The sequence below is a fragment of the Urocitellus parryii genome, chromosome 3, assembly GCF_045843805.1.
Source record: "Urocitellus parryii isolate mUroPar1 chromosome 3, mUroPar1.hap1, whole genome shotgun sequence".
NCBI lineage: Eukaryota > Metazoa > Chordata > Mammalia > Rodentia > Sciuridae > Urocitellus > Urocitellus parryii.
In genome coordinates this window covers 211,124,132-211,148,410 of record NC_135533.1, presented here as the reverse complement: position 1 = coordinate 211,148,410, position 24,279 = coordinate 211,124,132, and the positions used below count along the sequence as shown (strand labels likewise).

General features: G+C 47.4%; 2 protein-coding genes across 16 annotated transcripts in view; both read left to right on the top strand.

Moving 5' to 3' along the window:
* Positions 1-2,315: 2,315 nt before the first annotated feature.
* On the top strand, positions 2,316-10,393 carry Qtrt1 (queuine tRNA-ribosyltransferase catalytic subunit 1). Of its 2 annotated transcripts, XM_026399722.2 has the most exons (11): positions 2,316-2,564; positions 2,801-2,869; positions 2,979-3,117; positions 5,337-5,415; positions 5,517-5,632; positions 6,434-6,523; positions 8,902-9,040; positions 9,293-9,368; positions 9,506-9,615; positions 9,688-9,775; positions 9,858-10,393. In XM_026399722.2, the coding sequence occupies exons 1-11, from the start codon at positions 2,322-2,324 to the stop codon at positions 10,008-10,010; spliced, it is 1,302 nt and encodes a 433-aa protein (XP_026255507.1). In that variant the 5' UTR covers positions 2,316-2,321; the 3' UTR covers positions 10,011-10,393. The 2 variants fall into 2 exon arrangements, with proteins under 2 accessions (XP_026255507.1, XP_026255508.1); XM_026399723.2 differs by lacking the exon at positions 6,434-6,523 and having other exon boundaries at positions 9,858-10,391.
* A 2,922-nt stretch (positions 10,394-13,315) lies between these two features.
* Positions 13,316-24,279, top strand: part of Dnm2 (dynamin 2) — an 88,493-nt gene continuing 77,529 nt past the window's right edge. For all 14 annotated transcript variants that reach the window (XM_026399776.2, XM_026399775.2, XM_026399773.2 and 11 more), the window contains exon 1: positions 13,316-13,621. In XM_026399776.2, the coding sequence (XP_026255561.1) occupies positions 13,461-13,621 (161 nt within the window). In that variant the 5' untranslated portion in view covers positions 13,316-13,460. The remainder of the gene's footprint in view (positions 13,622-24,279) is intronic.

Here is a 24,279-nt window from a genome sequence, read left to right as displayed (position 1 = left end):
AGTTGGTACAGTGCTTGCTTTGCAGACACAAGGTCCTGGGTCCAATCCCCAGCATCATCAAAATAAATTAAAAAAATGTATTGTGCCCATCTACAACTAAAAACAAAACAAAATAAAAAAATAAAAGATTAGTGATGTAGCTTTATAGTAGAGCATCCCTGATTCTATCACCAGTACTGCCAAAATAAATTAATTAATTTGGGCATTGCCAATGTGTAGAGAAATCTCACAAGGCATATCAGTTATAAGTGATATATAGTGATGGAGGATGGAGTGTTTATTTATTTATTTACTACTTTTTGGTGCGGGAAATTGAACCCAGGGACACTTTACCATGAGCTACCTCCTCAGTCCTCCCCTTTTTGTGGTGCTTGTCGGGACTGAATCCTGGGCCTTATGCATGTTAGGCAAGGACTCTACCACTGAGCCACATCCTCAGCCACTCCTGCTTTATTTTATTTTATTTTTATATAGGACTTCATTAAGTTGTCCAAGCTAGGCTTAAATTTGTGATCTTCCTGCCTCAGGCTCCTGAGTCATTGGGATTATAGGCATGCACCTCTATTCCCGGCTAGGGTAGAGTGGTCTTGAGATTGTGTAGTGGTTTTAGAATTTTCCTAGGAAGAGCAAACACAGTGAAAAATATAAGCCCATAGGTTTTTGGGTAATTCAGAGGGGATGAATTGTCAAAGCCAACAGCAAGTGCAAAGGTCATGAACTGAACCACCTTGATGGGCATTTTTCAGGTGTGATCTCAATGAAATCTCTCCACTGCCTTCAGAACCTAACATCACTAGCCTTTATTACAATGTAACAGGCCTGAGGCTTCCACAGAGCAATCTTGCCCAAAGCAGCCCAGTTTAGGATATTTGCCATATCAGTGAAAGTGTTTTAGATCAATGGCGCCCCCTGCTGGCCACAGCTGGCCACAGCTGCATTTCTAACAGTAAGGATTATTAGATATTCTGTAATATTATGCTATTATTATTAATGGAAAACAACCAGCATACAGTAAATCTGTGACTCAGCCCCCCCTCACTCCTGAGCTGCATGAAGAAAGGCACAGTGGGGATATACATATAAGCCTGTGTGTTTGTGTACGTACATGTATACACTTGTATGCACTAATTGAACAAACCCATATGTGGACAGGTTAGTGGCCTCAGCAGACTCCCCTGTCTTAAATCTAGGATTCTTCAGTGACGCACGCCTATAATTCCAGCGGCTCGAGAGGCTGACGTAGGAGAATAGCGAATTAAAATCCGGCCTGAGCAATTTAGCAAGGCCCTAAGCAACTCAGTGACACCCTGTTCTAAATAAAATATAAAAAGCGGAGGAGCTTGTAGCTCACTGGTTAAGAGCCCCTGGGTTCAATCCCCAGTAAACCCCTCCTCCGCCAAAAAAGCAAACAACAACAACACCAAAAACAAAACAAAACAAAACAAAAAACTAGGATTCTTCCTTTATTGAAGGAACTAATGTTTACTGAGCACTTATTGTGTGCTAGGCCTGGATCTAAGTTATTGAGTCAAAGGAGTGAGGAGATGAAAAGTATCGGAGCCAGGCATTGGGTAAAGAGTTATAGTATAACTGTTCTTCTCATTATATATGTGTGTGTGTATACGTGTGTGTCTGTATTCCTCCCCCTGCCCCCCCCCATATTGAAGCAAAGGGCACTTTACCACTGAACTACATCTCCAGCATTTAAAAATTTTACACAGACACACACACAGACACACACACACACACACACGTTGGCTTTTTTTTTTTTTTGGGGGGGGGAGGCAGGCTGGTATTGAACCCAGGGGTGCTTTATCACTGAGCAACAACTCCATCCTATGTATGTATGTAAGTATTTATCTATTTTAGCATAGGGTCTTGCTAAGTGGCTGAGGGTTTCACCAAATTGCTGAGAGTCTCGCTGAACTGTTTATCCTGGGCTCGAACTCATAACCCTCCTGCCTCACCCCCCAGCGTTGCTGGGACTAGAGGTGTGCACCAGACGACCCGATCCTCAATCTGTACAAGGCCCTTAAGCCGAATTGGCTACATTTCGTGCAGGACAATATTACGGCACTGAGAGGCTTTGATTGTAGAGAGAAAAGTCTCCCGAATGGAATTTGAACCTAGAAAAATTTAATTCTTTGCATTAGAGCGCTCCGGGAGGGAGCGTTCAGGAATCCTGCTAAGACGCGCTCAGACTTCGGTTGCCATGGTTCCCAGACACTCTCGGGGATTCTCCAGCTCTGAGCGTCACGTGATCGTAGCAAATATGGCGCCGCCCACCAGGTTCCACGTCCCACGTGGTTCCGGTAGTCAAGATGGCGGGAGCAGCTACCCCGGTTTCCCTGGAGGCGACTCCGCGAATCATGCGTCTGGTGGCCGAATGCAGTCGCTCCAGGGCTCGGGCGGGCGAACTGCGGCTGCCGCACGGACCGGTGGCCACTCCAGTGTTCATGCCAGTGGGCACTCAGGCCACCATGAAGGGTATCACAGCCGAGCAGCTGGACGCCCTGGGCTGCCGCATCTGCTTGGGCAACACCTATCATCTGGGTTTGAGACCGGTTGGTGAACTGTGCTCTGGGAGGGCTGTGGGGAGCGTTGGGGTGGTGGTGAGGCCTCAAGGTCTGGGCATGGCTCCAAAAGTCAATCGATAAATGTGTATTGAGTACCCTGGGTCGCCCAGGCCTTGTGCTGGGCTTGGGAGAGCTGCGGGGATTGAAGCGGGCAGCTCTGTCCCCATTACGGGCCCCTAGAATTGTGCTCACCAGTAACCTGGTACTTTCTTCTCTCACTGCAGGGCCCTGAGCTGATCAAGAAAGCCGAAGGTCTCCACGGCTTCATGAATTGGCCCCACAATCTGCTGACAGTGAGTGGAGTGGGGTTGGGGTTGGGAGCCCACTAAATGTCTTAGCTTCTCTGTGGTGAGGAGGCCGCCGTCTCCACACCATGACAGCTCTGGGTGGGGTGCCCTCCAGGACAGTGGTGGCTTCCAGATGGTGTCCCTAGTGTCCCTGTCTGAGGTGACAGAGGAGGGCGTCCGCTTTCGCTCCCCCTATGATGGTGATGAGACCCTTTTGAGCCCGGAGAAGTCCGTGGAAATTCAGAACGCACTGGGTGAGTGGAACCTCTAGAACTGCCCCTTTAAGTCTGTAGGGGATGGAAGTCCGGAGGGTCATGCCCCTTAGGCATTGTGTGGTTTTGGGGGAAATCACTCCCCCTCCCTGAGCTTCACTTATTGCAAGTCAAATATGGTAGCGCGGTTTTGGTAGGATCATTGACAAGAATAAATGAAGTAATGTCGGTAAATCTCTTAGAACAGTGCCTGATATGTAATAATTTTTATTATCATCATTGCTATTATTTCTCAATAACCAATTATCTAGACAAATATCTTTTGAAATCCTGGTGACGAAAAGAGGAGATACCAGAGGCTTCTGGCCCCTTGATTGCATCAATATCCTCAATTCTTTTTTTTTTTCATACTTTTATTTTGTTTATTTACTTTTTTTATGTGGTGCTGAGGATTGAACCCAGTGCCTTACATATGTGGTACTGAGCCACAATCCCAGCTCTATCCTCAGTTCTTTCTTAAGGACAATTCGTATTTGTCAATCTTTCTTTTTTTCTCTCTTTGTATTTTTTATGGTGTTGGGGGTGGAATTCAGAGCTTTGGGCATGCCAGGCATGTGCTGTACCACAGAGCTACACTCCCAACCCTAAATCATGTGTATTTTATGCTGGGTTTGATGATGAAGTGATAGTTATGAAGCAGTGTTTTCACTGGAGAAGAGGTGTCTCTAAAGAAGATCCAAGGATCCCCTGAGAGAAAGGATAATTGGACTTAGAACAGTGGGGTTCTTGGCTTAACTGATGGAAAAGAATTTCACCCTGCACCAGAGACATAGAGGTTGATTTAGGAAAGTAGGTACACATTCAAGGTAAAATGCCAGTAGTCTCAAGAGAGAGGCCTTTTGGGATAAAGCAAGGAATACACGTTCAAAATAGAATGTGGGCCATCTTGAAAGCTTTTAAAGTAAAGTGGGTGAGGGGTGGGTAGAGGAAAGTTTGTAGGAACAATATCAATCTGGTGATCTCAAGATGACTCATTGTGGCCTGGATAATCTCAGAATCCTCAGGCTATGTACATAGCACTGAGAAGTCTCTTAAATTGTAGGATTCTCAAAAATCATTTCTCTCTTTACTTAATTCATTTATGAGGGGAGGTTAATTAATAGTACACAGGCAGATTTACAAATTCCCAGGAATTTGGGAGTAATAGGCCTGAGAAAGAGGCTGGCTGGCTTAGGGAGTGTTAGGCCTAGAAAAGTATGCAGGTTTTTTTTTGTTTTTGTTTTTTTTTTTTTTTGGTACTGAGGATTGAACCCAAGGCCACTTAACCTCTGAGCTACATGCCCAGCCCTTTGTATTGTTTATTTTGAGACAGGATCTCACTGAGTTGCATATGGCTTCACTAAGTTGCTGAGATTGACCTCAAACTAACTTTCTCCCCTCTGCCACATTTTTTTTTTTTTTTTAAAGAGAGAGTGAGAGAGGAGAGAGAGAGAATTTTTTAATATTTATTTTTTAGTTCTCGGCGGACACAACATCTTTGTTGGTATGTGGTGCTGAGGATCGAACCCGGGCCGCACGCACGCCAGGCGAGCGCGCTACCGCTTGAGCCACACCCCCAGCCCTGCCACATTTTTTTTTATTAGTGCATTATGAAATATATTGGTCTCAAACTTTCAATCCTCCTGCCTCAGTTTCCTGAGTCACTGGTATTATAGTCATGCACCATAAATTAAAATTTTATTTCCTTGTCCCTCTTTATGCCTCCTTTCTTTTTATTTTTGTATTGGGGATCGAACCTAATAGTACTCTCCTACTGAGCTCCATCCCCAGACTTTTTTATTTTATATTTTGAGCTAAGGTCTCACTAAGTTGCTCAGGCTGGCTTTGAACTTGGTAATCCTCTTGCCCTAGCCTCCTGGATTGCTAGGACTACAGTTGTGTACCACTATGCCTGGTTTCCTTTCTATCTATCTCTTTCTTTCTTTCTTTTTTTTTTTTTTGGTTCTGGGGGATTGAACCCAGGGCCTTATGCATTCGAGACAAGCACTCTACCAACTGAGTTATATCCCTAGCCCTCTACCTATTTCTTATTCCTTTTATTCTACCTCAGTATGAGGTAGGACAAATGGTGTGTCATCTAATTATAATAAGCTGAGGGGAACTTGGAAAAACCTTTTGGATTCTTCTTGTCTTCAAAGGTAAGGACATGTCTTTCCTTCAGGTGTAGATTAGGCCCAGTGACTTGCCCTGTCTTACCTCAGGCTCGGACATCATCATGCAGCTAGACGACGTGGTCAGCAGCACTGTGACAGGTCCACGTGTGGAAGAAGCCATGTACAGGTGTGTGTGCATGTGTGTCTTGGAGGGGCCCTGGGTCCTACAGCCCTGCCTTGCTACCCTTTTTCAGGCCCCTAGGGCTCGTGACCAGAGCCCTCTTACAGGTCAATCCGCTGGCTGGACCGGTGCATTGCAGCCCATCGGCAACCGGACAAGCAGAACCTGTTCGCCATCATCCAGGGTGGGCTGGATGCGGATCTGCGGGCCACTTGCCTTGAAGGTAGAACAACATGCTGGCAGGACCAGGGCTTGTCCCTTGCTGAGGCCCTCACACAGGCCTGGCATACAGTGCTGCTCCTGCAGTGATTGTTAATGGGTCAAAGGGTGTTCTGGGTAGAAGGAACAAGGCAAAGACCCTGAGGCAGTGTGCAATAGAATGTATTTGAGAATGGGAGTAATTCCAGTAACTAGTGGAGTTTGGGTATTCATCAGGCACCATGCCAAATGCTGGTCAGAGATTGACCTTTTGAGTCTTCATAACAATACTGTAAGATAAAGCCTGCCAGGCTTCCAAGGATACTGATAGGAAAACTGAGATAGAGACCTATAAGTGTATGTCACTTGTTCGAGGCCTCACAGCTTGGATATTTTAGAGCTGAGGTTTGGACCCAGGCTTTGGGCAGAACTTACAACATTAACTGCTCTAGTGTGTTGCTGCTGCCTGAGATAGTAGGATACACGGGGTCAGGAGTCAGGGGCTAGGCTTGGGGCATTACTCAGTGGTGGAGACCTGGGGACACTGAGGTGCTGGGAAGGTGCTGAGCAGGAGGGTGGCCAGAGCCAAGGGACATCATAGAAAAATTTATGGGGGGGGGTAGGGAATTGGAGACCCATTGGGAGGCTGGAGTTGGAGACCCATTGGGAGGCTGGAGTACTTGCTCAAGGAAAAAATGAGAAGATTGTGACCATGGAGTTAAAATCAGGGGCAGAGGGGAAGGTGAGCAAAGTCAGTGAGGTGTTCTGAGCAAACTTCTGGGCATTCATTTCTGTCCATCTGAATCCCTTGATCTTTTGCCTTGAGGCTGTGTGCTCCTGGGCCAGCATTTCCATCTCTCTGAGCCTCTCTTCCTCTGTAAAATGGAAACTGAATCCCAGTTATCTTGGAGTGGAGGTGAGGATTGAATGGGAAAGTCTGTTCAAATTGTCCTACCTATTAGCAGGTGCTGAAGAGGTCATTGTTGTCCTCAGACCTCCTCTTCCCCCATTCCTGGTCCAGTAAGTCTTTTGAACAGAGACCCACAGTGAGAGATTCAGCTCATGTCATGGTTCAGTGTATATGGATGTTTATGAAAATGGAAACCAAGCCTTTCTGAAAGCATTACTTTTATACACGTGATGCTTTCTGGTGTTTTCTGTTCTCTTTCGTTAAAAAATGAAAAACAAAAAACAGGGCTGAGGTCTGGGGTTGTAGCTTAGTGGTTGAGCACTTATCTCACATCCTCAGTACCACGTTAAAAATAAATAAAGGAAACAAGGATATTGTGTCCATCTTCAACTAAAAAAAAATGTTAAAAAGAAAAAAACAACAGGGCTGATATCCCTTAAACAAATTCGTTTCTTGGCCACCAGTAGCTTGACAAGCACCAAAGTGCTCAAAGTGTTGTTCCAAGGCTCACCTGCAGCAGAACATGAAGTCATATGCAGCCTTTTGGGCCCCTCTCCCATTCCTGGCCTCAGCAATTTAGTGAGGCTTTAAATGGGTCAGTAACTTAGTAAGACCCTGTCTCATACCCTGGGCATGTGGCTCAGTGGTGAAGCGCCCCTGGGTTCAACCCCCAGTACCAAAAAAAAAAAAAAAAAAGAAATCCGGCTCCAGATAGCACCTGCTTCATCAATGGTATGGCCTCACTAGGTTGAACTGGGTAGTTGGGGTCTGAGACATACATGGGCTTGGAGGCCGGTTGTAGGTAATATCCAGTTTTTGGCATATACAGCCTGGGCTAATGGTTTAAGCTGTGAAGGCTTAGTTTCCTTATCTGTCAATGATGAGTTGATTGATGCTATATTTGCACCTCCTTTCCCTTGGGTTCTATAACTGTAGACTTTACCAATCATGGTCTGAAAATATGTGGGAAAAAAAAATTTGCATCTGAGTCAGATGCAGTGGTGCATGCCTATAAACCCAACAATACTCAGGTGGTGGAGGCAGAAAGCTCACAAGCCTCAGTAATTTAGTGAGACCCTCAGCAACTTAGCAAGACTCTTTCTGAAAACAAAGCAAAACAAAACTGGTACATAGCTCCATGGTAAAATGTTGTTGGGTTCAATTCCTAGTACCCCCCAGCCCCAAATTTTATCAGTACTAAACATGTACAGATATTTTTCTTTTCATTATTTCCTACAGAGTACCATATAACAACAAATACATAGCATTTATATTGTATTAGGTATTATAAGTCATCTAGAGAGGGCTGGGCATGGTGGCGCATGCTTATAATCCCAGCAGCTTGGGAGGCTGAGGTAGGAGATCACTAGTTTGAAGCCAGCCTCAACAACTTAGTGAGGTCCTAAGTAATTTAGTGAGACCTTGTCTCAAAATAAACAATAAAGAGGGCTGGGGGTGTGGCTCTGTTAGGCCTCTCTTGGTAAAATCCCTGGTACCAAAATAAAGAAAGTCAGTCTATAAGAGGATGTACATAGGTTCTATGCAAGTACTATACCATTTGATATGAGGGATTTTAGCATCCTTGGGTTGTGGTATCCACAGGACCCCTGTGGAACCAAACTTTTTTAGAAACTGAGGGATAAAGGTCACTAAACATTAGTCATTTTAGAGGTTCAAGACCCAATTCTAAAATCTAGCATGCTTTGGAATTTGCCATTCAGTTGGTGGCCTTCCAGAATTCATGTATTTTAAATTGTAGAAATGTTACAGGGTTGGATGCCAGGATCTTACTCAGCATATGGAATGTTTACATATTCTCAAATCTAGAAAATTCTGAACTCATAAACTCATCTGACTCCAAAGGTTTCAGCCATGGAAGTGTGGGTCATGGGCTTCTCCTGAGAATTAAGTAGAGGGTCTTGCATGTAGGGCACTCAGAGTCAGCATCCTCCTGTGTGTTATATCTCCCCCTCCTTCTCTCTGTCTTATGGATATCTGGACAAGGTCTTTCCTGGGGACAAGGATGTGAGGTACATTTCCTTTTTGTCTGGTCACCCTTTACCTTACCCTATTCTTCAGCTCAATGATGGGGTTATACCAGCATAACTTGAAAACATTGTAAGTTGAAATTAACTTAATACATTTGCTTTAGTGAACATTGTAGCTCAGCTTAGGCAACCTTAAATGTGCTCAGGACGTGTGTTAGCCTAAGGTTGGGCAAAATCATTTGACAAAAAGCCTGTCTTTATATGATGTTCTCATGTTATTTATTGAATACAGCCCTGAAGGTAGAAAACATGATGATTGTATGGGTATGCTTTTGCATCTTTGTAAAATGGAAAATTCAGAAATCATTGTGAATTGAGGACCATCTGTACCCTCAGAGATGACCAAAAGGGACGTGCCAGGCTTCGCTATCGGAGGCCTGAGTGGTGGTGAGAGCAAGGCCCAGTTTTGGAAGATGGTGGCACTGAGCACCTCCAGGCTGCCGAAGGACAAGCCCCGCTACCTGATGGGCGTTGGGTATGTTGGGGTGAGAAGAGACAGAATCCTGCCTATGGGGAGCAGGTTCCTGAGCACCCTTTCCCTCGCTTGTAGAAGACATGGGGGAAGGATACAGCCCTGCTGTGGGGGAACTAAGGAGGTCATGACTGCCCCCAGGGGATGGTTTTGAGACAATGTGGCCCAGCTAGGGGTGGGATAGGGGCCTGGGAAGCCCATGTAAGGGCTTCAGGCTCTCTCTTACTCCCTCCATGGCTGCCCCCCTACCCGCAGCTATGCTACCGATTTGGTGGTCTGCGTGGCTCTTGGATGTGACATGTTCGACTGTGTTTATCCCACAAGGACAGCGGTGAGGCCCTGGGCAGGGAGCTGACAGATGGGCAGGGTACTGGCAGGGAGGGAGATGGGGGAAGAAGGAAGCGGGAGAGGGACCAGGAAGGATTCAGACCTTGTGACCTGCCTTCCACTGCCATTCTTGGTCCCCAGCGCTTTGGCTCTGCCCTGGTGCCCACAGGCAACCTGCAGTTGAAGAAGAAGCAGTATGAGAAGGACTTTGGCCCCATAGACCCCGAGTGCACCTGCCCCACTTGCAAGAAGTAGGTGATGTAGTTGGGGGCTGGAGGTGGGGAAAGCTGGGCTCTGTTCAGCCACCCCCTGCTGACCTACAGGCACAGCCGGGCCTTCCTGCACGCTCTACTGCACAGTGACAACACAGCCGCCCTGCACCACCTCACTGTCCACAATATCGCCTACCAGGTGGCCTATACCTGGGGGTGGGTGAGGGCAGGGGGAGGTCTCCTGGGTGCCCCTGGCCCATGCTGATGCTCCCTTCCTGCAGCTGCAGCTGATGAGTGCCATGCGCACCAGTATCGTGGAGAAGCGCTTCCCTGACTTCGTGAGGAACTTCATGAGCACCATGTATGGGGACCACACCCTTTGTCCCACCTGGGCCACCGAAGCCCTGGCCTCTGTGGGAATAACACTGGGCTGACCTGGCCAAGGGAAATGGAGGTTGGGGCTGGAAGATACTGAAGGATTTTTTAAGCTTTTAAAAATTCTAACGTAGTGTGTGTCTGTTTTCTTTTGGGAGGTGGCCTGTCCCCATTACCTTCCCAGTCTGAGCATTACTGCAGTTGGATTGTCCACCCCTCCCACTGAGAGTAAGAAGTGACCACATTGGCTCAGTGGTAGTGACCATGCTTAGCATGCAGGAATCCCTGGGTTCCATCCCCAGCAGTGCAGGGGGGAGGGGAAAAAAAAGGAACCATGGCAGCAGCTGGTAACTGGAAACCACTTGGCACAGCCCAGCATGTAGGATGTGGTCTCAGGGTGGGAGCTACATCCTTTTTCCTGTGGTCCAGGCTTTCCAACGACTCTGGAGGTGATCACTCTTGTCCGTCTGTTGACAGGTAAAGAAACAGGCCCAGGGAGAGGAAATAGCTTACCTAAGGTCACCGTCAAGGAAATGGCAGTTTGATTCTGCTTTTTGTCTTCACTCTTATTTATTTATTTATTTGGAGATGGACACAGTAGCTTTGTTTATTTTTATGTGGTGCTGAGGATTGAACCCAGTGCCTTGCTAGGCAAGTGCTCTACCACTGAGCTACAGCCCCAGCCTTTGACTCTTTTTTTTTTTTTAAGTGTGGGGGGGTACCGGGGATTGAACCTAGGGGCACTTAACCACTGGGCCACATCCCCAGCCCTTTTTGTATTTTATTTAGAGACAGGGTCTTGTTGAATTTCTAAGTGTCTCACTGAGTTGCTGAGGCTGGCTTTGAACTCGAAAGCCTCCTGCCTCAGCCTCCCGAGCTGGTGGGATTACAGGTGTGTGCCATGGCACCTGGCTAGTCTTGACTCTTAATTCAACTGAGGGCCTCACATATGTCAGGCAAGTGCTGCACCCCTGAGCTACATCCCCAGCGCTGCCCTTTTAAATTGTATTTTGAGACAGGGTCTCACTAACTTGCTTAGGCTGCTTAGAACTTGTGGTTCTCCTTTCTCAGCCTTTCAAGTAGCTAGGATTACAGGCATGTGCCACCATGCCTGGCTTTTAGTTTCAATTGACATGTGACACAGTGTAGCTGTCAGTAAATGATGTGGTAATACATGTGATCTAACATTTTTACGCTATGGCATGTTTTCTTTTCTGGGGGCCATCCTGGGAATGGAACCCAGGGCCTCTGGCAAGCTAGGCACATACACACATACTATCACTAAAGTGTTGTCATGTGTATTTAATTCTTGCAAAGTTATGATGCAAGATACAGGTATGTTCCCATTTTATAGATGAGGAAATTGAGGTTCAGAGCTATGAAGCTATTTGGTTACTATCAGTGACTGTTCAGACATGAACTGGGTGGCTTAGAAAGCACAGGAATTTATTCATCATTGTTTTGAAGGCTGGAAAGATCATGATGCTAGCAGATTTGGTGTTTGGTGAGGATTTGCTTCCTGGTTCTTAGATGGATGACTATCAAAGTGTTCTCACATGGTATAAGGGACAAAGTAGCTTCCTGGGGTCTCTTATATGGGCACTAATTACATTTAAAAGGTCTCTGCTCTTATGATCTAATCAGTTCTTTCCTCCAAATACCATCACATTGGGGTTCGGTTTCAACATGAGTTTTGGGGAAATCAGAAACATGTAGGCCATAGGATCACACAGTTAACAAAGTGGCCCATGATCTAACCCAAATATGAGCTGTTACAGAGCTGGTGTTTTTAAGTTAGGTTTTTAAAACTGAAAAAGTTGTGAGGAGCAACTCAATAGTGAAACTATTTGTATTAATTTATGCATTCCAGAAAATTTCCATGTATGTATATTGTTTTTCTCTAAAGTCAGAATCCTGTACAATGCAGTTCTGAATTTTATTCCTCCTCACCTTAGTATCCTCAAATTTTGTATAGGCCAGTACATAAAGAGCTTCCTAATCTTTTCTCTTTTTTTCTTTCTTTTTATTTTTTCTTATTTTTTTTTACAGTTTCTGCATATTATTATTCAACCAACTCCTTGAATGGACAGGGAGTTTCTAGTTTCTGCAGTTGGAATCACGTCTGCAATACCAAACCTTATTGGTTGTTCTCTCTCCCTCACACTTATTTGTTTTCAGTTTTGGAGAGTAAAAGGCTCTTTATTACCTCAAAAGGGAAAAAAAAAAAGTTAGGTGTGAATAATTTTTTTGCCCATTTTTGAGACCTGTCATCCTCCTTCCCACTGTTTCTGCATGTCCGTGTACCCACTCGTGTGTCAATCCCCTTCTGCATTCTGTGTTGCTCCTATTAACACACTGAATTCCCTGTTTTCTGGCCCACGTATGCCCAGAGGAATAAAATCACTTTGGGCCTAGAGTTACAGTTTCCAGAATCCCCACCTTTGTCTGAAAAACAGCGGCTTTGCATTAGGGAAAGGATCCTGTTGTTTCATTGAGTTCTCAGATCCGTGATGGACTAAACGCATTAAGATGGGACACTCGCAGATGGGGGGAGGCACCATATTTGCAAAGGCGTGACTATGACCTCTCCCTAGGAAGCAATAGTGTCGTCTGACTCATCTTCAAAGCGAGTAGGGACCCTACTCCGAAAGCTGACTTGCGGGCTGGGAGCCGTGAGGCATCGTGGGACTTGTAGTTTTCTCAAGACCCCGGCACTCAAGTGACAATCACTGGTTACTACCACGAGGTGTCACCCCACGGCAAGTACGGTGGATCTTACCCTCCCCTTCAGAAGGACTGTAACACGAACATCACTGGTAAGAACGGAGTTACTTCAACTGACAGATACAGTCTTCAATCAGAGTCAAGATTCGGATGTTAAAGCCCACCCTTTTTTCTCTTATTGGCGGGAATTGCGAAGTGGTATTTATATAAGCCAATGGGAAATTTATAGGGAAGTAGGTAGTGTCAAGAGACAAATCAATGTTTTAGGATCGGTTCCTAACATCATTGGTCAGCTTTCACGACTGGCGTGTTTGCCTACCAATAAGACGCAGATCTCCCTACTGGGCGGATCCGACGTGTAGTTTCCAGAGACACCGCCCCGCTGCTTTGACAACTCGTTTTCTGCTCCCATTGGCCTTTGGACACCAGCGACACTTCTTTCATCCAATGAGCTTGCGTGACGTTCCCTAGGGGGAAGGCCTACATAGCCTTAAGTCCGTGCCTCGCCTCCATTGGCTCAAGTGCAGGAGTGATAGCGGTTCTGACCAATCGGCTGCAACACAAGTGCTTTGGGAGCAGCCCACAGGCCGGGGCGGGAGGTCGCTCAGGTCGGATGTCGCCTGAGAACCGGATGAGGCGGCGACCGTGAGGCCGAGCCGGGAGCGGGCGTCGCGCCGAGACCCGGGCCGGCAGGGAGCAACGGCCACCGACGCCGCGGGGCCGGGTCGTTAAGGGTCGGGGGTGGGCGCGGAGCGCCGGGCGCTCGGGCCGGGGCCGCCGGCGCCATGGGCAACCGCGGAATGGAAGAGCTGATTCCGCTGGTCAACAAGCTGCAGGACGCCTTCAGCTCCATCGGCCAGAGCTGCCACCTGGACCTGCCGCAGATCGCTGTGGTGGGCGGCCAGAGCGCCGGCAAGAGCTCAGTACTCGAGAACTTCGTGGGTCGGTGAGCGAGCGCGGCGGGGACTGCGGGAGGGCGGCGGCCTAGGGCGCGGAGGGCGTACCGGGAATGGCGCTCCCTGCGCCGCCGGCGTAACTGCGGCGTTTGCGTACCCGCGACTGGGACAAGGAGGCGGTCCCTGTGGGACGCCTGGGCAGAGGGTTCCCTGCAGGGGCTGGGGTGCAGACCCAGGGGTGGTCGCATGGGCTGGGTATCGTCGAACAAGGAGTGCGGTAGACCCCCGCAGTGTTATCTGGTCCCACTTTTTGTAGGTCACTTCTGCCACCTGGTTGCCTGTGATCGGGGATAGATCCTCCTGCTCATCTGTCCTTCCATCAGGGATGAAACCTGCCACTTAGATATTTATCAGGGAGACCCCTGCGGTCTCACTGGCGGTTCATTTATCAGGGGCAGCCCCTGTTGTCTGGTTGGCTGTCTTTCTGTTCTGGGCATGCCTCTCTAATACCACCATTTGGCTGTCCATCTGTCCAGACCCATCTAGCAGCATACCCCTCATTCCCCCCTGCCCCCGCCCACTATCTGGCTAGCTATACAGAATGATCTCCGCCGTTCGTCTGCCCATCTGTGTCCCTTGCAGACTAACAGTTATCAATTCCTCCCGATTACCCTAGCTGCCCTCCACTGTCTTACGGACTGGATTCTCCATGGAGTCTCTTGTCTGGTTCTTCAAGGCTGACTTTTCAACTTTGTGTCTGCTGGCTCCTCTTTTGCCATTGAATCCTATCTGCCCTGGTGTCTACTCATTACTTCCTTGGCAGCTCCTGACTCTCTGGCTCGACCCCTCTGGAAGGGGCTGACAGGAGGGTGGAGCAGAGAAGAGCTGAAGGGTGAGAATTGAACTCTTTCCTCTCTCAAATGGATATAGGACCCTGTAGGGAACTTTCTCTAGGGATTTTTCCTGGCCCATGTCAGTGCATTCTGGGGCCTACCCTTGCACACAGGGGCCAACCCCCAAGCCAAAGCTTGCAATTTAGGGGCCTCTGGGAATAGGCTACTTGCCTGATCAAGCCAAAGAAGCAATAACTGAGCAGCCCCGAGAAGCCTCAGTTTGTTCTACTTGTCCAGTGGGCAAATTCCAGTCTTGGGATTTGGGAAGTGAATGAATGAGAACAGTGCTTGCTGACACCAAGGGATGTCAATTTACCCCTTTCCCCTCCCTTCTTATCCTTCTGTTTCTCACATGGGCGTCCACTTCTGCATTCCAGGAAGTACTTCATTTGTGATGGTGTGCCTGCCAAGTGATAACATCCTCATTGCTGTCATCGTCTTCATAATTATTGTTATTATTGTTGTTATCAGTCTTAAGGGATAGAATTTATCCAGCAGGTCTCAGGCTAAGCTCCTCCTTGGTTCTGTGTTTTGAATCCCAGCAATGAGCAAGTGGCAAGAAGGTTTTTTGTCACCTCCTTAGAGATGAACTGGGAGGTTCAGGAAGGACTTGCTATCCATCCAAGGCCACCAGGCTCTTGCACAGCAGAGCCTGACAGCACTCAGGCCTGCCCTGCCTTCTGAGAGTCCTGGGATTTTTCTCACAGCAGCCAGAATTTCCTCCTTTGCTACTTTGTCTCTGGCACTGTCTACTGTGGCAGAAAGGTGTGGAGTTGGGGGCAGTTGAAATTCAGACTGGGCTGTGGGACCCTTCTGCATAGCTGTCTTCCTTCCTGCCCAGGCTTCCAGTGGGCATCTTCAGAACTCTTTTTCATTTGCCTTGTGACTTTGCACAAGTGGTTTAGCTCCTCCAAGTCTTAAATGATCCAAGTTGAGGGACTGGTGACGGACTGAGAGGAAAGGGGGACTTTTCCTTCTCCATCTTTTGGGATTGAGGAGTTCACCTCTGCATACTGCTCTGCTGTGGCTGACGGTATTAGTCCATCTTACCATATATCAAGAAATTGAGAGTCAGCAACTTGGTGGCAGCAAGCACTGTTCTCATTCATTCACTTCCCAAATCTCCCTCCCCCCCAAAAAATTGGATTATGGTTCTTCAAAAAGAATGTGGCAAGGATACAGTGTATAGTGCATTGAAAGCCCTTGCTTTTTTTTTTTTTTTTTTTTGGTGCTGGGGATTGAACTCACGGCCTTGTGCATGCAAGGCAAGCAGTCTTCCAACTGAGCTATATCCCCAGCCCTGAAAGCCCTTGCTTTAAGAGCTGGAGATATGGCTCTGTAGTAGAGTGCTTGCTCAGTGTGTATGAGACCCTGGGTTTGAGCCACAGCACCGGGGGAGAAAAAAGAGTTTGTTTTAGCTGGCTAGTAGGTGTGCTAATTTGTAGTTCCTACTAATTTGGGAGGCTGAGGTAGGAAGATCCCTTGAGCCTGGGAGCTCAGACCAGCCTGGGCAACATAGTGAGACTCTGTCTCAAAAAAAAAGTGCTTACTTAGTGTAATGCCTGGTATATAGTAGGTCTCCATGGATGGGGCTATTACTTACTTAGCTGATTCCTTTTATATTAATGGCAAAATTGAACTAGAATTAAAATGCTTTTAAATTTTGTATTGGACTTCTTTTTTTTTTCTTTAATTTTGAAACAGGGTTTTGCTAAATTACTTAGGGCCTTGCTGAATTGCTGAGGCTGGCTTTGAACTTGGGATTCTCCTGCCTCAGCCTCCTGAGCTGCTGGGATTACAGGTGTTTGCCACTGTGCCTGGCTGAACTTCATTTTTTTAAATTAATTTTTTAATTGAACTTCACTTAAGCTTTATGAGGGTGGCACTGCAGTGGTCCCCATTTTACAGAGCAGGAAACTGAGGCTTGGAGAGCTGAGCCATGCACTCTTGCTTGAAGCTGTTCAAAGAGGGATTGGGATTCTGGGTTGGGGGCTCAAGTCTCTGACCCTTCCCCACCTCCTTCAGTCCCTCTACTCCTTGCCGTGCCTCCTTACACCCACCTCTCCTTGTCCCTCCAACCTGGTGCTCACCATGACTGCTGAGGTGGCTCCCATGGCATTGTCTTCCCAGAATCCTGCAATGTAGACATCAGCAGTTAAGATCATTAATTCAGTGCCTGAAAATCTAAGTTGTAAAAAGACCTTTTCTTGGGTACAGTACTCAAAGAGAGCTTAAATTCTTCTATTTCTGGAATGTGGGTAAGGCCTCTCAACTACAAAGCCCTGCTAGGAGGCTGCTGAAGGTGGGCCACACTTTGAATTACACTCCCTAATTCCTCTCATGAATTTGGCCCAACTGAGCTGAACCTGTTTCTTTCCTCGAGTGTGCTGTGCATATACAGTGGGCATCCTGGCAGGCTTAAGGAATGAGTGAAAGCGAGTCAAGGGCCTGTGGCTAGGCCAGCACCTAGTGGGTCAGCACAGCTGCTTTGTTTCTTTGCTTCCTCTTTGTGGATTTTCTGAGAGTGGCCCCCTTAGCTCAGGACTGTACCAGGGGTTGCAGATCACTGGCCCTGGGAGCTGAGAGGTGCCAACATTTTAAATGTAGATTTCACGGGGCTGGGGATGTGGCTCAAGTGGTAGTGCGCTCGCCTGGCATGTGTGCGGCCCGGGTTCGATCCTCAGCACCACATACCAACAAAGATGTTGTGTCCGCCGAGAACTAAAAAATAAATATTAAAATTCTCTCTCTCTCTCTCTCTCTCTCTCTCTCTCTCTCTCTCTCTCTCTCTCTCTCACTCTCTCTTAAAAAAAATAAAATAAATGTAGATTTCACATTAAATTTAGATTCCTGTGGTGCTAGAAAAAACCCCCACATCTTTATAGAGGTTTGTGATGTAGTGCACAGGTCCTGGGATCCACCATGTTTGACTGTGTAACTTTGCTGAATGGATTTGGCTTTCTGGGTTCCTTTTCTCATGAGGGTGATAGGGTTGGGGTGTAGCTGTGGTACAGTGTGTGCTTTGCCTGTGGAAGGTCCTGGGCTCCCTCCCAGTTTAAAAAAAAATAGGGGTGATAACTGGATCCTCCCTTGGAGCCTGGTTAAGTTAATGATTAATTCCTTTGGTTCTCTACCCATGGCTCCAGTCACTCTCATTACTACCTCACTCTGCGGGGCCTGCATCTGGTGTAGTTCTAGCTCTTTGAGTTTCAGAACCAGCAGTTCCTACCCCATCAGGCTACATTGGAGTTTGAGATCCTTGGCTTTTCTGCTCTGCACTTGCAGATAGATCTATAGGCCTTTGGGGACGCCCCCCCCCCTTTTTTTGGCACCAGGGATTAAACCCAGAGCCTTGCAAGGAGCTGGCAAGAAGGATGGACTGGGCATTTTTTTCTTTTTCTTTTCTTTCTCAAACTTGGACTCCTCCCTGTTTAGCCTCCTGAGTTGCTGGGATTACAGGTGTGCACCACCATGCCCAGCAGAATTTTTTTCTTCTAATGAGGAGCAGGAGGAAGGTGGGGCCTCCAGTGGGTGGGTCAGCTGGGCTGGGCTTCATGCATCTATTACCTCTCTGAGCCTCAGTTCCCTCAGTGAGGAAGGGGGCTGGTCTATTCCACCTCAGGGTGCCAGCCCTCACTGCAGACTGAGTCCTTATGTGAGGAACTGAACTCCTCTTTAAAATGGGAGTTATAATAAGGTGAAAATTCTTAAGAGTTGAGAGATTAGATGAGACATTTTAGAATGCTTGGAGTTAGCACAGAGAAAGTACTTAAAACAAAAGGTCTTCATTGAAGAATGTTTTTAACACTTTGGAGTGATTTTTCTGTGTGCCTGGGTACATGGCCCTGAGATAGATACCAAAACTCCTGGCTGGGGGAGCTGACCTTCCAGCAGGGAGCAGATAAAGGAGAAACTGTGGTAGAAGGTGATAACACTTATGAAAAAATGGATAAAGGAGAGATCATAGTGTGTGGGGGAGTTATACTGTAAATCGGGGAGTCAAGTGACATTTGAGTAGAGACTTGAAGGAGGTAAGGAAAAGAGCTTGTGGAGATTGAGGCAAGAGCATCCCAGGTTGTGGGAACAGTCAGTGCAAAGGCCCTGAGGTAAGATGGTACCTGGAGGCCAGTGTAGTGAGAGACAAGGTCAAAGAGGAATCGGGGTGGTGTTGCTGGCCATTTTGAGCCTTGGGAGCAGGGAGGGATCTGAACAGAGGAAAAGTGGCCCCTGTCATTGTTCCTCTCTCTCTGAACCTGGTCCCAAGCAAGCTTGAGGGTGCTCTCTGATTTTCAGCTTTCCCTTGATTTTATTAGAGTAGATTTTTCTGTATGTAGAGGCCCTCTGCCCTTTTTCGTTTAACAAGAAACAGCTGTCTGTGGGACTCCACCATCTCCAGCTACATTAACATTTCGTCATGGTAATGTGTTCCTCCGGGGATGTGGATGAGCCACCGGGCTGCTGCCTGTGCCTTGGTGAGTGCTGGACAAATGTATGCCAGATGGCTATTGGCGCACATGACCCACCTCCTGGACTGGTTTGTTCCTTAGTGGATCCTAGGTGTTCAAAGCCACTTGGAAACTCTGGTGGTTATTTCTTTTTCTTTTTTTTTAAACATTTATTTTTTAGTTATAAGTGGACACAATATCTTTATTTTACCCTTATGTGGTGCTAAGGATAGAACCCAGTGCCTCACACATGCCAGGTGAGCACTTTACCCCTGAGCCACAACTCCAGCCCCAATGGCAGTTATTTCCATTGACCTTTCTTTTGGTGAAAACCAAATTGCATTTTGAAAAGGCCATATCCTTGCCCAGGTGGTCTCTAGTACCTTGGCCATCTCGAATGGGTGGAGGCCAGAGGTGTCTAGGAGTGTGGCTCTCCTGGTGTTGCCACACACCGTATGAGTGATCTCGTTTGTCTGGGCCATGGTTTCCTCATCTGAAAAATAGAATCATGATGCTTTCTGTCTTCTGGGAGTTGCCTGAGAATCAAATGAACTAATCCTTGTGAAACATAAGACAGGGTTCTTTTGCCATCTTGGTCTTGAGTGCTGTCTGCCTTTAGCCTGGATCAGGGCTCTGATGATCAGTGTTCATTTTTTTTTCCTTAAAGAGAAGAAACTCATCATTACTTTGTTAATATCAGAAACTCCTCATTTTAGCACATACTTGAACTGAGTGCCCATTAGGCCAGGTAGTGTTAAAACTCTTGGTGGGTGCAGCTGTGACCAGGACCTGTGAGATGCTCACACATAAGAAAGCACATCCCGTTCCTCAGATCCTGACGTGCCAGCTGGAGGCTGTTCCTGGTTTGTTTCTAAGTGGGAATCATGGCTGCAAACAAATATTTGGCTGTGAACATTATTTACACCCATTTTGTGTCTGATGGTGGGAATTTGGGAGCTGAAACACCCAACAATAGGGGATTTGGCCAAACAGTGTGTCCAGACAACTGACTATGAAATACACTGAGAATGATCTAGAAGAATACTTAATGACCCAGAAAGCTGTAGAAGACTTGTATATCATGGGCAGCGTGGTCCCCTCTTGTTTGTTTATGTATGTATGTGTATACGTCTACATTTTAGAAGTCCTAGAGATTGAACCTGGGGCGCTGTAACACTGAGCTGCATCCCTAGCCCTTTTCATTTTTTGAGATAAGGTCTTGCTCAGTTGCTGAGGCTGGCTTCAGACTTGGGATCCTCCAGCCTCAGACTCCCCAGTTGCTGGGATTACAGATGTGCACCACTGTATTCAGCACAGTCTTGTTTAAAACAGTTGTATTTTTGATATAAAAAGCCTGGAAAGTTGTACTGCACTCTAACCCCTGACGTGGTTTACCTCCCATGATAGTTTGATTTGCTTTTACTCATTGGGGGTTTACTTTTATAACTAGAAAGACAAATATCTCTAGAGCTTAGCTCTGGGCTCTCCCAAGTGGGGTTGTTAGAGCTTTTTGCCCAGGGAGGAACTGAACTGAACATGGCCCTACCTATGTACAGGATATTGAAATTCCCTGGTAACAAGCTGGGTCATTTTGAGGGAGCCTGGAGGATGACCTTCTGGATAGTTCTAGAGCTTTTTGAGCTGGGAAAGAAGGAATTGGTTACCGAATGGATACCCACATTTCTTTCTGCATTTGCATTTGTCTGAGAGCAGCAGCTGCCAACTTTTGCCCAATTTAAATGTGAATGCTGAAATTATAGGTTCCCCAACTGCTGAAAAAATGGGAGCACCCGCTAAACCCTAATTTACTGGGGTAAAACCAACTGCATGCTGTAATTAGGCCCTTATTGTGCCAAAGCTTTGGAGAATTGCAAGCCAATAATGAGATATTTATAGGGCATTAGCTGCAATCTGAATAAAAGAAAAAAATTGCCAAGCCTCCAAACAAAATGGCACAGGAGAGAAAAGACTCCTGTTTCCGGGTACATTTTAGGTTCCTGTTGGTATTTGGCAACTGGGGCCTTGCTGGGTGATGGGGAATTTCCCCTGTGGGAGCACCCTCAGCTTGAACCAGGGGCTGGGTGACCATTTTGGTTTCATCTACTCTTGGATGTTTGTGACATAATACCTGACATTTGTAGAGATGTCCTGCCTGGAGACTTAAAATTAAAATCTGATTATGTGGTCCCAGCACCCCTGACAAGACAGCTGCACTTTTAGGATCACTGCTTTAGAGGGAGGGAAACTGAGGCTAGAGCCAAAGGACTGGCCTGAAGTCCCATAGGGAGGAGCAGAGAGGCTGGGGTGTGACCAGGTCTGTGTCCTCCTGAACTCTTATTGGGGACAGTGGGAATGGGCAGGTGTGGGCTTGTCTTGGGAGCTGGGCTGAGTGGTAGACATGGCATTTGTGACTGAAGATGGGGCTGAGGTCACAGAATGGAGCAGCTTTGGGGTCTCAGGATCCTTTTGTCCCCTCACTGACCTACACTCCAGACCTTTTTATTATTTATTCTTAATTTTCTAATTTAAAAAATTTTTTTTAGTTGTAGATGGACACAATACCTTTATTTTATTTATTTATTTTCATGTGGTGCTGAAGATCAAACCCAGTGCATCATACATGTGAGGCAGGTGCTCTGCCACTGAGCCACAATCCCAGCCCCCCTACCTTTTAATTTTTGTGACAACTTATTTTACCAAGTTGCCCGGGAAGACTTTGAGTTTGTGATCTTCCTGCCTCAGCCTCCTAACTGCAATTGTGGACATGTGCCACTGCACCCAGCTTTTCTGGATCCTTTAAGGTCATCAGCTGTGTGTCTAACTGGCAGTACCTATTCTGAGCCAGGTGCTGGGGACCCAACAGGGACTAAAATGGACTGAAAAACAGGGGAATAGGTAAATGAAGAACTGTTTGAAGATCGTGGGGACTCGGGGAATGAGAAGGTAGCCGGGGTAGCTTTAGAGGGGGCCGTTAGGTGGGGGTACTGCAGTTGAATCAGCTCTTGAAAGACTTGGAAACAGCCCCTAGGCAGAGGGAACAGCAGGCTCTGAGGTCCCTGCACACTCCTGGCCTGCTGCTTGCACACTGTAGATTGGCAGTGAACTAGTGGGCACGTGAGGGTCAGGAAACCACCCATGAGATGCCTGCTTTGCCTAAATTTAATTATGCAAGTTGAGCATGAAGACAGCATTCTTGTAAAAAGGGAAACCATCACAGATGAGGAAGAGCACACCACCTACCCTGTCCCTTCCTCCCAGCTGTGTAAGAAAACCATTGCCAGTTTGGAGTCTATCCTGCCAGATCCTCTGGTCAGTTGGTCGGTTCGGTCTGAGGTCTGTCTTTTGGTCGATCTGTCTATCTATTTGGTACCAGGGATTGAGCCCAGGGGTGTTAACCAGTGAGCCCCATCCCCAGCCCCTCTAGCCTGTTTTATTTTTTATTTTGAGACAGGGTCTTGCTAAGATGCTCAGGGGTCACTAAGTTGCTGAGACTGGCTTTGAGCTTGTGATCCTCTGCCTCCCGAGCTGCTGGGATTATAGGCGTGTGCCACCGGGCCCAGTCTCTGGTGTATTTAGGGCCTGCTCCCTCTGGTCTTTTTATGTATTTGCTGGTTCTGTAGAAAATATGCAGCATTTTTGGGGTTGGGTCTTTTTTGGCATGTTTTCTTGAACTGGGATCATCCTGCTTATATCATTCGACAATTAGTTTTCCAAACAAAGGACACTCTGTAGAGATGTTTCTGTATTGGCATGTTTGTAACTGCAGCTTAGAGCATTCTGACTACCCCAAGGGGTAAGGAATAGAGGCAGGGATGGGACAGCATTGGGGCGTCACCTTGATTGTCCATCCCAGTGAGAGACAGCAGGATCCTTAATGTGCCATGGTCTACTCTGGGCCTTGGTACAGGTGCCTTGCCCACTATGGGACTGGTGCTTGATCCCACATTTATCAATGAGGAAACTGAGGCATTGAGTTTGTCCATGGATGCTGTCATTTTAGTGTGCCCAGAGCCTGGGCCTTGGTGGCCTTGCCCCCTGACATGGTGGCCTGTAATTCACCCCTGGTTTTATTGGATTTTCCAGCTTTCCTTTTCCTCTGATCTGGGTTCATGTCTTTGGCACATTTTCCATGTGCCGGGCACTAGTTTTGGTCACATGGGCCCAATTTAGAATGCACTTGGACATGTAGGGGAGGATATGGAAGGGTAGATGGCCAGTGCTGGCCCTCACCCTGGCTGTGGCAGCCTCACTGCTGGGATTGGATGAGTGGGTCTGGACCAGGTTAGAGAGCCCTCCACAGTATCCTCATATCCCACATCAGTGTCCACATTACATCCTGAAAAGATACTACATCCCTCCTCTGCTTTGAGCCCTCCATGGCTCCCACCTCACTCAAAGCAAACCCAAGACCTCCCATAACCACACCCCTTCATCTCCCCGCCCTCAACTCTCCTCTCTCCTCGCTCACCCTCCACCAAAATGACCTGCCATCTCCAGGACCCTCAGGCACACTCTGTTCCCATCATCTGCATTTCCTTTGTCCCTATTTCTCTGTGACTTGCTCTGCCCTCCTCAGTCCCTATGCAGATCTCAGGTCTGAGAGGCATCCCCTTTGCCTGGCTGGTGGAAAGCCCCCACCATTCTCAGGCTGGCTGCCTGGTGGGGTTTTTTTAGAGTGCTTTGCAGCTCTGCAGCTATTCAGTGCATGTTTGCTTGCTGTCCCAGGTCTCCCAGAACATCTGCTCCTCAAGGACAGGGGTTTTGGTCTGCTCATCCCTTGCTGTCCTGGCATGTTGTAGGAGCTTATGTATTTGTTGAATGAATAAATGTACATTTATTGAGCAGGGGAGCTAGACGACAGCCTTGAGACTTGCCTTTTAGGACTCACAGTCTCCCTGGGGTGGGTGGATCCTGAGGCAAAGGCATCTTCCTTGCAGGGAGGACTGAGCCTTGCCCCTTTTGATACAAAGAATAATAACAATGATAGGGCTAAGGGGAAAAATGGCTACAATCCTAAGTTAGGGTGCCAGTGGTATCTCTGCTGAATGGCTTCTTTGGTGGTAAGATTGGGCTGAGCAGGGTCCCATACTAGTGGGCCATCACCTCTTAACTCCTGCTTCCCGTCTGGGAGCCAGGTGGCCCTGGAAGTGTGGGCCCCCTGCTGTCTTTGTAACAGGAGACCTCCTTTGGGTCACCCTGAACACACTATGGATCCACAGGTGTGGACAAGAGGCCAGCAGATGCTCAGGACCCTAGTGACACCCCCTGTGTCCAGAGGAAGGGGGAGGCACCCTAGAGACCCTGACCTATGACACATTTTTCCAGTGATAAGAGTCTTTCAGAGCTGCAAGGCTGGCAGATGAGCTGAGT

What these genes read in the sequence shown, in the direction of transcription:
- Qtrt1 (XM_026399722.2), top strand. Translation starts at nt 2,322, where the DNA reads ATGGCGGGAGCAGCTACCCCGGTTTCCCTGGAGGCGACTCCGCGAATC. An exon ending in TTTATCCCACAAGGACAGCG is followed by an intron (nt 9,369 to 9,505) that starts GTGAGGCCCTGG and finishes CTTGGTCCCCAG; the next exon opens with CGCTTTGGCTCTGCCCTGGT. An exon ending in ACCTGCCCCACTTGCAAGAA is followed by an intron (nt 9,616 to 9,687) that starts GTAGGTGATGTA and finishes GCTGACCTACAG; the next exon opens with GCACAGCCGGGCCTTCCTGC.